The following is an 11,709-nucleotide window of genomic DNA, read 5'->3' as shown; positions in this document are numbered from 1 at the left end:
GCTGCACTTCAGTCCCACGCTCCTGATCTTTGGTCACCCGGTGCGGAGGGGAGCGGGCAGATTGGAGGACCTCCTCGTAGGACTGCTCCTGGGCCTGGCCAAAAAATTCCATCAATTGGTCCAGGCAGCGGGCGGTCGAGGGGGTCGTCTGGCCCGATTGCCTGCCTGCCTCTCTTCCGCGGCCATGTTTGCACCCGGGTGGCCCTGGAGATGGAGCACACGGTGTCCGCCGGCACGCTCGAGGCCTTCTGCGACCGGTGGGCGCCGCGGGGACTGGAGTGCATCATCAATCCAGACAACCAAATTTTAATTTGATTTGTTCAGTTTTATTTAAAGTTTTATTAATTTACAGTCAATTTGTTTAAGCACCCCATCAAAAGAGTGCACCACGCCGCCACTGATGACGTCAGACGCTCTTATCAAGGGGCGGGGCCATTTGCTGCCTCCGTTCTGCGCAGGGCTGGGCCAATGAGGGCGCGGGTTGCTGGCGAGTGCGGGAGCCGGTGCTCGGTGACAGTGAGCCGGGACACCAGGGGAGCTGGAGGATGGTGCTGAGGGCCGCCTCGGTCCGGGCCCTGCTGAAGCGGCTGAGGAGCGGGAGGTGAGGCCTGCCGTCAGCCGGGGTGTATGTCACTGATCGGCCAGAGCCTGTACCGGCATCAGCGCCCCGGCTCTAATGCAACCTGACCCCGGGGTTACAGCATGTCTCGGGCTCTGGGTCCCCGGGATTACAGCTTGTCCCGGGCTCTGGGTCCCCGGGGTTACAGCATGTCCCGGGCTTTGGGTCCCCGGGGGTTACAGCTTGTCCCGGGCTCTGGGTCCCCGGGGTTACAGCTTGTCCCGGGCTCTGGGCCCCCGGGGTTACAGCTTGTCCTGGGCTCTGGGTCCCCCGGGTTACAGCATGTCCTGGGCTCTGGGTCCCCGGGGTTACAGCTTGTCCCGGGCTCTGGGCCCCCGGGGTTACAGCTTGTCCCGGGCTCTGGGCCCCCGGGGTTACAGCTTGTCCCGGGCTCTGGGTCCCCGGGGTTACAGCTTGTCCCGGGCTCTGGGTCCCCGGGGTTACAGCTTGTCCCGGGCTCTGGGCCCCCGGGGTTACAGCTTGTCCCGGGCTCTGGGTCCCCGGGGTTACAGCTTGTCCCGGGCTCTGGGTCCCCGGGGTTACATCTTGTCCCGGGCTCTGGGTCCCCGGGGTTACAGCTTGTCCCGGGCTCTGGGCCCCCGGGGTTCCAGCATGTCCCGGGCTCTGGGTCCCCGGGGTTACAGCTTGTCCCGGGCTCTGGGCCCCCGGGGTTACAGCATGTCCCGGGCTCTGGGTCCCCGGGGTTACAGCTTGTCCCGGGCTCTGGGCCCCCGGGGTTACAGCTTGTCCCGGGCTCTGGGTCCCCGGGGTTACAGCTTGTCCGGGGCTCTGGGTCCCCGGGATTACAGGTTGTCCTGGGCTCTGGGCCCCCGGGGTGCAGCTGTCCCGGGCTCTGGGTCCCCGGGATTACAGGTTGTCCTGGGCTCTGGGCCCCCGGGGTGCAGCTGTCCCGGGGTTACAGCTTGTCCTGGGCTCTGGGCCTCCGTGGGTGCAGCTTGTCCTGGGCTCTGGGCCCCAGGGGGTGCAGCCTGGCCTGGGCTCCGGGCCCCCGGGGGTGCAGCCCGGCCCGGGTCCATGGGTACAAGCTGGCCTCCGGGTACAGGTCGACGCGGCTGCAGATCAGGGCAGAGACTTCACTCCATATGTCATCCCAACAAGAGATGACATAACAACAGAAGACGCTGGAAAAACTCAGCAGGCCAGGCAACGTCGGTGGAGAGAGAAATAGAGTCAAAGTTTCAGGTCGAAACCCTTCTTCAGAACTGAGGAAAAAAAGGCAGGAAATGAAACAGATTAAAAGGCAGTTTGGGGGCTGGGAAATGGGGGAGGGAATGAAAGAAGAGACATTAAGAGATATTCAAGGTGAGACGAGATAGTAATAGGACAGGTAAAGAGACAAACAATGGCTCTAGATGAAGTGTGAAATGTGCCGGCAGAGTGAAAGACAGCTGCCATGTGGGAGAGAGAGAGAAAAAGGAAAAGGCACAAACCAAAGGTGTGGATAAAAAAATATGAAAATATAATAGGGGCCGAGGTTATGATCTGAAGTTGTTGAACTCGATATTGAGTCCGGAAGGCTGTAAAGTGCCTAATCGGAAGATGAGGTGCTGTTCCTCGAGCTTACGCTGAGCTTCCGTGGAACAATGCAAGAGGCCGCAGACGGTGAGGTCTGAGTGGGAATGGAACGGTGAATTGAAATGACAGGTGACCGGAAGATCAGGGTCACCCTTATGGACTGAATGGAGTTGTTCCGCAAAGCGGTCACCCAATCTGCTTTTGGTCTCCCCAGTGTAGAGGAGACCACATCGTGAGCAGTGAATACAGTATACTAGATTGCAAGAAGTACAAGTAAATCGCTGTTTCACCTGGAAGGGGTGTTTGGGCCCCTGGACAGTGGGAAAGGGGGAGGTTTAGGGCAGGTGTTGCATCTCCTGCGCTTGCACGGGATGGTGCCAGGCGAAGGGGAAGGAGTGCTGGGGGTAATAGAGGAGTGGACTAGGGTGTCTCGGAGGGAGCGGTCCCTACGGAATGCTGAAAGGTGAGGGGAAGATGCGTTTGGTGGTGGGATTACGTTGGAGGTGGTGGAAATGGCGGCGGATGATCCGTTGAATGTGGAGACTGGTGGGGTGAAAGGTGAACATATGGCTGCAGACTTTAATTTAGAAAAGTGCTTAAAATTTAGTGCATCATATTCTTTTCCATACATGCTTTTTGAACAACTCTGTTAAAGATTTCCCCTTTACAGTTATTTAAGTCATGCTTTTATATATTTTGAGGAGTTTTGTTGCCATCCCAACAATCTTTTTCTGAACAGATCTGTGAGTCACTGTTCATGGCGATGGAACAGCAGTTCTGCAAGAGAGAGAGCCATACAGTACACAGTTGGGGAGAAAATTCATGGGTTCACTGTAAAACAGGTAATTTGCTAACTTGTTAACTATTTATTTATATTCACTCTTAAAAGTAGAGCTGTATACTACTGTATGATATCATCCTAAAGACATCCACAGTTAGTATCTCGACATCATTTTTGTTATTGCTTATGCTCTAAAACTGTTGGTTGCATGTAACCTGTAAACAAATATTTTATTTAGAACATTTGTGAAGTTCTCTACTTAAAAGAAATATACTTGCATTTATATAGTGCCTTTCATGTCCTTGGGATAACTTCACAGCCAATGAATTACTTTGAAGTGTAATCACTATTGCTTTTGTAGACACAAACGTGGCAGCAATTTGTGCAGAACAAGGTCCATCAATCAGCAATGAGATGAATGATCGGTTGTGGTGGTGTTGATTGAAGCATAAATGTTGGGTAGGAGACTGGGAGAACTCCATGCTCTTTGGAAAAAGTGCCATGGTATCTATTAGGCCCACTTAAATGGACAGATAGGGACTTGATTTAATGTCACATCCAATAGATGGCACCTCTGCCAATGCAGCATTCCCTCAGTACTGCTGTAAGTGAAATGTCAGCCTAGATAATGGGCTCAAGTCCTAGAGTGGGAAATGAACCTGCAATCTTCTGCCTTGAGTTGACACTCTGTTGTTACATAGTCTGACAATCCACTGTTCAGAAGGTCAATGGATAGAACTTGGTGATATCACAGAAGGGAGATTGCTACAGAATGCTGTTGATCATTTAAACAAAATATAAATTGTAAAAAAGAAACATTGATATGAAGCGCTCGGGTTTTCGTGTCACCGTGATCGCACTGAATAAGAAATGTTAGTTCAAACCCCATTTCAGAATTTGAACACACAATCTAGCCTGACATTTCAGTTCTTCTTAGGTATTATTGCAGTGCAGTATTGAGGGAATGCAGCATTGTCTGAAGCAGCGTCCTTAAGGTAAGAGGCCCTGTTCTGTTGGTTCAGGTGGATGCTAAAGATCCCATGATACTATGCAAAGAAGAGCAGGGAGTTCTCCTGATGTTCTGGCCAACATTCTGTCCTCAACCAATACCAATAAAAACAGATTGTACGGGTCATTTTAACGCTTTTTTTGTAGGATTTTTCCAACATAGCAACAGTGACAGCACTTCCACGTAATTCAAGTGAAGTGCATTGGGATATTCGGAGAGGTGTGACATGGGATTACATAAATTTATTCCTTTTCTCCACCCTTTCCTCTAACATAAGGGAAAATCAGTGGGTGTAATGTGCTTGTTTTCCATAAGACTATTTGTTAAAATTTCACATTGGAGGGCTTTAAAGGGAATAAAGTTGCATGGAATTAATGGCAAAGTAACTTGAGTGAATTTGTCCTGGAAACCAAAAGTAGAATTTTAAGGTAGTTGGAAAAAGAAACAGACGAGATGAGGAGAATTCTTTTTACACGGCGAGTTGTTGTGATCTGGAATGCACTGCCTGAAAAGGTGGTGGAACAGATTCAATAATATTAAACTTTCAAAAGGAATTTGCTAAATATTTGAAGGGGAAAAACATTTCAGGACTATGGGGAAAGGGTAGGGGAATGGGACTAATTGGATAGCTCTTTCAAAGAGCCGGCACAGGTATGATGATTCAATTGGCCACCTCCTGTGCTGTATCATTCTATGATTCTAGAAGATCTTAATGAATAGGCAAGAGTTTTTTTTGAGGCAGGGAGAGGAATCTGTTCTGGTTCATCTGTTTGTGCTTTAGGGGAGGCTACCTTTAATAATATAATGCTAAATTGATTGATGAAAGAAAAGCATGTAGCTGGATGAGTGATGTAGAAAGTATTCAAAAGGACCTTTGCAAATTAAGTTGGTGAGTTAAGAAGTGGCAGCTGAACATAAAATGATGCATATTGGCACAAAAATGTATAAACAAAGGATGGGTGTCCATTGGCAAAACAAAAACTTCTGTGATTTATCAATCATTCACTGAAAATATCGAGTCAATGTAAGAATAATGTCAACAAAGTTAATAAACTCCAGGATGCATGGTGAGCTCGTTGGATTCAATTCTTGATAAATGGACAGTATTGTCTGGAGGGCAGTGACAGGAGAACGTGGCAGGGCTTTGCTCTGCGGATTATTTTACTTCTCTAACTCACTAAGTTCACATTTGGGTGCTGTCTTTGCAACTTATCTTCAAAAGGACTAAAAATATAGTGTAACTCAAAATTGCTACATTTTGTTGTAACAATCTTTCCTTCCCATAGGTGACAGCTGTTCCTGATCTCTTCCTGACTGCTGTTAAACTTAACCACGATAATACAGGGGCTCAGTACTTGCATGTAGCAAGGGATGATCCAAACAATCTGTTCAGGTACTTTTATTATTTATCATTTATAGTAACAGCACATTTAGTATGCCTGATTATTTGTATACACTTATTTATTAATAACTCTTCTCTGATGCTCTTGTTTTTTAAATCAACTCGATTCAGTATTTGGAAATAGAAATGTGAGACAATGGCTGATAATTCTTTGTAGAACCTGACATGGGCACAAGTTTTATAATTGACTTAGCTACAACTGAAGCAGTATTAAAAAGGTGTGTATGTGATGTAGAAGATTGAGGATCTCATTGGCTGTTTGACTTTTGCTAATCTGTGAAGATTTAGGTTGATGTAATTCATACTGAGGAATGTGATGGTAAATGGGTGAGGCCGATTAAAATGAGGCTTTTAGTGAGAGTGTACGATGAAATCCTAATTTTGGTTTTTAGCAGTGGTATTGTCACATAATTAACAGACATCGAGGTATTGTGTGTATTCTTACATTTCAGCGTGCAGTTTCGTACTACACCCCTCAACAGTACTGGTGTTCCTCATATTCTGGAACACGTGGTACTTTGTGGCTCTGAGAAGTACCAATGTAGAGACCCCTTCTTCAAAATGTTGACCCGATCACTCTCCACCTTCATGAATGCCTTCACAGGTCAGTACTGATGAATTGTGTGGATGTGTAGAGGATGGTGGGGGGGTGTTGCGGGTGGGTGAGTTTGCTAATTAATCCATTGAACAGGTTTGACTACATTTTTGTGGCTTTGTGTTCAATTGGCCTGTGGTCTGTTTTCTGTACTGTATATATTTTGTAAAGGAAACATAAACATTTTACATTTTCATAGCAAATACAAAGAAATGACTACACGGAAATTCCGCCATTCAATGAGATCATGGCTAATCTGCAACCTAACTCCATATACCTACCTTTGGCCCATATCCCTTAATACCTTTGGTTAACAAAGATCTATCAGTCTCCGATTTAAAATTAATAATTGATCTAGCATCAATTGACGTTTGCGGAAGAGAGTTCCAAACTTCTACCATCCTTTGTGTGTAGAAGTGTTTCCTAATTTCACTCCTGAAAGGTCTGGCTCTAATTTTTAGACTATGCCCCCCTAGTCCTAGAATCCTCAACCAGCGGAATGGTTTCTCTCTAATATCTACCCTATCTGTTCCCCTTAATATTAAGTTACTGATGCTACCTAAAAGGCAGGGCAGCTTGTTGAGGTTAATTGTTGATACTAAGTGAGATGAAGTGCTATTGATTTGGATAATTTAGCAGCATCAAGGGAAACTAACAGTTGATGTGGATTTTTCTTTTGATCCTCGTAGCTAATGACTACACAATGTATCCATTTTCCACCCAAAATTCCAAGGATTTTCAGAATCTTCTCTCCGTTTACTTGGATGCTGCCTTCTTTCCATGCCTAAGGGAATTGGACTTCTGGTAAGATGATAAATTTTTACATATGCAGGCTGTATGTATAAGGCGATATTTTGTATTGTAATCTTGCATTTTACCTTGTCTTTCTTCTGTCACAGGCAGGAAGGGTGGAGGCTGGAACACGAAACCCCTGATGATCCAAGTTCGCCACTTGTCTTTAAAGGGGTTGTGTTGAATGAAATGAAGGGTGTGTTTGTAAGTGTTTTTGCATGAGATGTAATTTGACTTGAACACTTTTTAATGTACATTTGTGGTACTGTAAGGCAGGATATAATTTTATGGAGAAGTGACTCCTGTTGTATGCATTGTAAAACCAAAGCTTTGAAATATAATCTCAATATTTGCACGAGTTTCTGGTGGGATTCAATTTGGAGTTCATTTGAGCTACTTTATTGCATTAAAAAACCTATAGATGTTCTAGCCGTTGTTGTACATTATGAAAACCAAACTTTTTGGACCTATGTAAAACCATAGTTTAGCAAGATAGCTAATCATGTATATAATATCAAATAGGAAAATGTGGCTTAAGCTGTTAGGATTTTTACATAAGCACAAGTAGCCTTTAAGTGAGATTTAAAAAAAAAAGTGCAATGATCCCTGCAGCGTTCACCTTTCTAAGTAAAGGATACAGTGGAGTGCAGGTTTGTATCCTTTCTCATTCTTGCTTGTGCTTGGGGATTTGTTGGATAGTTGAGCACATTTCTTTTAAATGTAATTACACCAGAAACCATGAAACAATAAAACACTTTAGTTATCGACTGTTGTCAAACATTTTTTGGTTGTGTGGACTTTTCAGTACAAAAAAGTTAGCTGTCTCTTTCAAGTTTATGTGGATTCGTTATCTTAGGCTGGATAGCTCTTTTTCGGCCAGCATAGCCGCCTGTGCTGTAAATTTGTATGAGTAGCAAAAAATCAGTTTCCATTTTGTATTTAAACAAAAGTAGCTGTATCTATTTGTTGTTTCAGGCAAACAATGAGAACCTATATGCTCAGCACCTACAGAACAAGCTTCTACCGGACCATACCTACTCGGTAATATCTGGCGGTGACCCATTACATATACCCAAGCTTACGTGGGAAGAATTAAAACGCTTTCATGCTACACATTACCATCCTAGCAATGCCAGGTATAATAATGCCACTATATTGAGTAATGTGACGCCTTTACTTATGGGGTGTGCAAACATTATTTGTATACGACAGTGCATCATCCACCTTTCAGAGGGGGAGATTAATGCAATAGGGATACTTTTAAATCAGACAATCCCCCGCTGCACCCCCACTCCACCCTGTCTTCTACATAAATTATTTGCAGACTTTTATCTTGTATCCTGTTTAAATTTGAACCCTGTATTTTTGACAATTTGGCATTTTAGGTCAAGAAAACAGAATTCAATGACACCTTCCATGTGTGTGGTTTGTAAGTGCCTCTAGCCCAAGCATAAGAGGCATTTTTTTGTTTCTGAATGCGGAACTGAAGCTATCAATTAATTTCTAATTAAGTTGCCAAGTACACAACAGTTTGTCACTTCTAAGAGCAGCGGATAAGGATTGTGCTGATGTGGGCACACAGTCTACTCCCGTTAATTCAGTCATTTTTGTGTGGAAATTTTTTTTGAATTAATCAGTAGTACAAATTAGGCAATTTTAATAAAATAGCTTTGCGTGATTTTATTTGCAGAATTTCAATTCAAATGAACAATAGTTCAAATATTTACCTACTATATCATGCACTTAATTTTTTTGCTATTACACAATTGAAAGCACTTTAGCTGTGCGAATAAAACCCTTGTCCGCTTTGTAAATAATGTTTTAAAAGTACTGATTTTTACTTGCTGCAGATCCATTATAAAGAATCTATAATGTATGAAAATTATTGCTGGTTACAAATGCAACTGGAAAATATCTTAAATAAACTACAAAGATATAAACTTTTTCGGACTATATATTGGGTGTCATATTTTGCTACTCAATTGCTGATTATCACTGTCAATTGTAATTAATTCAGTATTGTCAAGTCTTTAAACGTACATATTGTATTTCAACATGCAGCATACTTCAAAAATCTGTTGAAGGTATAGAGCAATCCGCTTTTGGTTGATGTCCTTGTGGATGCTTTGATGAGGTTGCTGCTCATAATCTAATAGCTAATGTTCTCTAATATGTAAAGAATATATGATTACATTCCTGAAATTTTTAGCTACATTATGCATACCTCTTCTACAATGTGTGGGAAAGTAGCTAACATCTTTAAATGGCTTAACCAAAATCTGCACTTTTTTCCCTTAACATATTTTCTTCCCTTTGTTATCTCCTGAAGGCATTGCCTCTTGGCAATGGTGTGGTTGCATTAATACTGATTTGCAATCTCGTACCTTGCCCGAGTGGACTTCAGTTTTGTTTGAACTATGATAGCAAGTTTCCAGGCTGCTTGACTGGGGCATCATAGCCAAGCCCAATCCTGTTTTCACTGGTACCCATATACATTCACTTCCATCAGATTTCTCACTCCCTTTCTCCCCCCCCCCCCCCACTCCCTAACCAAGAGATACTGGAGGCAATTGTAATACTCCTTCCACCTCTCCGGTTGAGATAAGCTAACTCAGCACAGATTTCAGATTGAACTTGTGATCTTGGTTTGCATAGCTGAACTTGCTGAGCCATCAGGGGAGCCTGTGTCAAATGTTTGATTCAATTTAAATCTAGGCTCTGCAAATGCATTGATTGTATAATAGCCTGACAGTTTTATTTATACACATCTACCCATTCCAGGTTCTTTACCTATGGTGACCTGCCACTGGAGCAACACCTTAAACAAATCCAGGAAGAGGCACTTTGCAAATTCCAGAAAATTGAACCTGGCACCTCCGTTCCCATACAGCCACGCTGGAGTGAACCGGTAAGTGTAAACACTGTCTTGCTGTTTCTGGACTAATGCCGACATTTGCTTAGGTAGCAACAGTGGCTAAACTTCAAAAGTCATTCATTGGCTGTGAAGTGCATCAGGATGTCCTGAGGATGTGAAAGGCACTATATAAATGCAAGTTCTTTATATACAAGAATTAAACATATAATTGCTATTAGTTATACAATTTTTTATATTGTTAGTTTTGTGTGTAAAAACAAAAAAAATACATGATGGTCAGTCACTCTCTTCATTGTCACTGGGTCAATAAACTGAAATTTCCTACCTAACTCCATTTGGGATCACTACAAGGCCTGCAGTGGTTCAAGGAGAATTCCCACAACTACCACGTCCAAGCTTCTGTGCCTTTTGACTTGCTGGTAGGGCAAGAAATCGGAAATGATTGCATGCCTTTTGTAAGCACGTATGTTAATGAGCAAGAAGCAGGTGATGGTTGTTAATTTATGTATACTGTTGAGTTTTGCTACACATCAATCCTATCTGAGAAGATTGGCAGTCGAAGTGCTTCTAGGCCTTTGGCAATAGCAGTCTATAGTTGACTGGTGTGATGTATGAGAGTTGCCTTGTGTGACACAGCAGCTCCTCTTCCCATGCAAATAGAACATCGAGCCATCAATTGAGAAGTCTCGATCCTCACACTTGATTGATTTTGATCTAATATTAACTGTAACGCTAAGCCAATATTCAAGTGCAATACCATGAAGATTAAACCCAAAAATTGGCAAATTAGCTAATGCAGAAGCATTTTACAAAACTGTCCTATTTCTTTTTAAATTTTGCTCCAAGTTAAAAATTATACAAAGGCACCACCTCAGTGGCCCTGGGCATTTGTAATTGTTAATTTGGGCAAAGTAGAATCGTAGACATTTTTATTGCACGCCTTGGCTCAGTGGTAGCACTCTCGCGTCCGAGTCAGAAGATTGTGGTTTCAAGCCGCACTCCGAGACTTGAGTACAAATCTAGGCTAATACTTCAGTGCGGTACTGAGGGGCGTGCTGCACTGCTGGAGGCATCTTTCAGATGAGACATTAAACCGAGGCCCGGGCTACACACTCCGATGGATGTAAAATATCTCATGGCATTATTCAAAAAAGAGCAGGGGAGTTTGCCCCAAAACAGAATATCTGCTAATTTATCTCACTGCTGTTCATGGGATCTAGTTGTGTGCAAATTGGCTGCCACGTTTGCTAGCATTACAGTAGTGACTTCACTTCAAAAGTACTTAATTGGCTGTGAAACACTTTGGGATGTGCTGAAGCCATCAAAGGCGCTATATAAGTGGAGGTTTATAATATTTAAGTACAGAGAAACTCGGAGAGGCTATACAGAAATGCTCGAGAAATTAATATAAGCTGGCATTTCTATATGGTGTGACAACAATCATGTTTTCCATCCAAATTGACTCTCAACCATAAATGGCAGTGAATAAAAGTTCTGGTTTAGGTGGCTTTGCTACCCATTTTGGTAAAGAAATTAAAGGCAGAGAAGGTGTAATAATGAAGGAAGCTGTGAATTTTCACTGGTTACAACTTGTACCAGTAGTAGAATTAGATTGGCACTGTAATCTTACCATAAATGCAAAACATTTCCTTTTTTAAAAAAAAAATGTAATTACCGTACAATTTTTTGTTTCTGCTGTGGTACTTTTATTTTCTAGAGGGCGTGTCATGTTACTTGTGGGCCCAACTCAATGGCTCCTGATCCGGTCAAACAAACCACATACAGTGTGAGCTTCTTATTGGGCGAGTAAGTGCATTTATAATTCTATTCCTATTTATCTTCTTGATTGGGACAAGAAATTAAAGAATACATTATATTAAGCATTCTAATAAATAACCCAGTTATGATATTGACCATAATGGGACAAAAATGTTCCTTTGTCATATGGCACTTATTTTGGCTATTTTTGGACTGAAGAGTCTCTTCTAATTATTTTAAATTGCGCAGAGCTTTTAGAACCTATCCATAAATTATTATACATTTTCAGTAGCATTATTCAAAGTATTGAAAGGGGACTTGTACTCTGCAGCTATTTTAAAG

The 11,709-nt window shown here is 43.0% G+C and overlaps 1 protein-coding gene across 5 annotated transcripts in view; it reads left to right on the top strand.

Annotated features, from left to right (window-relative positions):
* The first annotated feature begins 443 nt into the window (after nucleotides 1–443).
* The window catches only part of pitrm1 (pitrilysin metallopeptidase 1), a 54,387-nt gene continuing 43,121 nt past the window's right edge, over nucleotides 444–11,709 (top strand). Inside the window, exons 1-9 of one of the 5 annotated variants that reach the window (XM_085987607.1) lie at nucleotides 444–601; nucleotides 2,895–2,997; nucleotides 5,232–5,338; nucleotides 5,800–5,951; nucleotides 6,632–6,746; nucleotides 6,842–6,938; nucleotides 7,710–7,870; nucleotides 9,516–9,642; nucleotides 11,327–11,415. In XM_085987607.1, the coding sequence (XP_085843733.1) occupies nucleotides 546–601; nucleotides 2,895–2,997; nucleotides 5,232–5,338; nucleotides 5,800–5,951; nucleotides 6,632–6,746; nucleotides 6,842–6,938; nucleotides 7,710–7,870; nucleotides 9,516–9,642; nucleotides 11,327–11,415 (1,007 nt within the window). In that variant the 5' untranslated portion in view covers nucleotides 444–545. Of the gene's footprint in view, nucleotides 602–1,921; nucleotides 2,076–2,894; nucleotides 2,998–5,231; nucleotides 5,339–5,799; nucleotides 5,952–6,631; nucleotides 6,747–6,841; nucleotides 6,939–7,709; nucleotides 7,871–9,515; nucleotides 9,643–11,326; nucleotides 11,416–11,709 lie in introns of those variants that run through there. The other 4 variants (XM_085987605.1, XM_085987608.1, XM_085987603.1 and 1 more) reach the window with 4 other exon arrangements.

This window comes from Somniosus microcephalus, chromosome 5 (genome assembly GCF_052327205.1).
Source record: "Somniosus microcephalus isolate GS21.2 chromosome 5, FLI_Smic_1.0, whole genome shotgun sequence".
NCBI classification, from domain to species: domain Eukaryota; kingdom Metazoa; phylum Chordata; class Chondrichthyes; order Squaliformes; family Somniosidae; genus Somniosus; species Somniosus microcephalus.
Note: the sequence above shows the minus strand (reverse complement) of the source record. Positions and strands in the feature narration are given on the sequence as shown.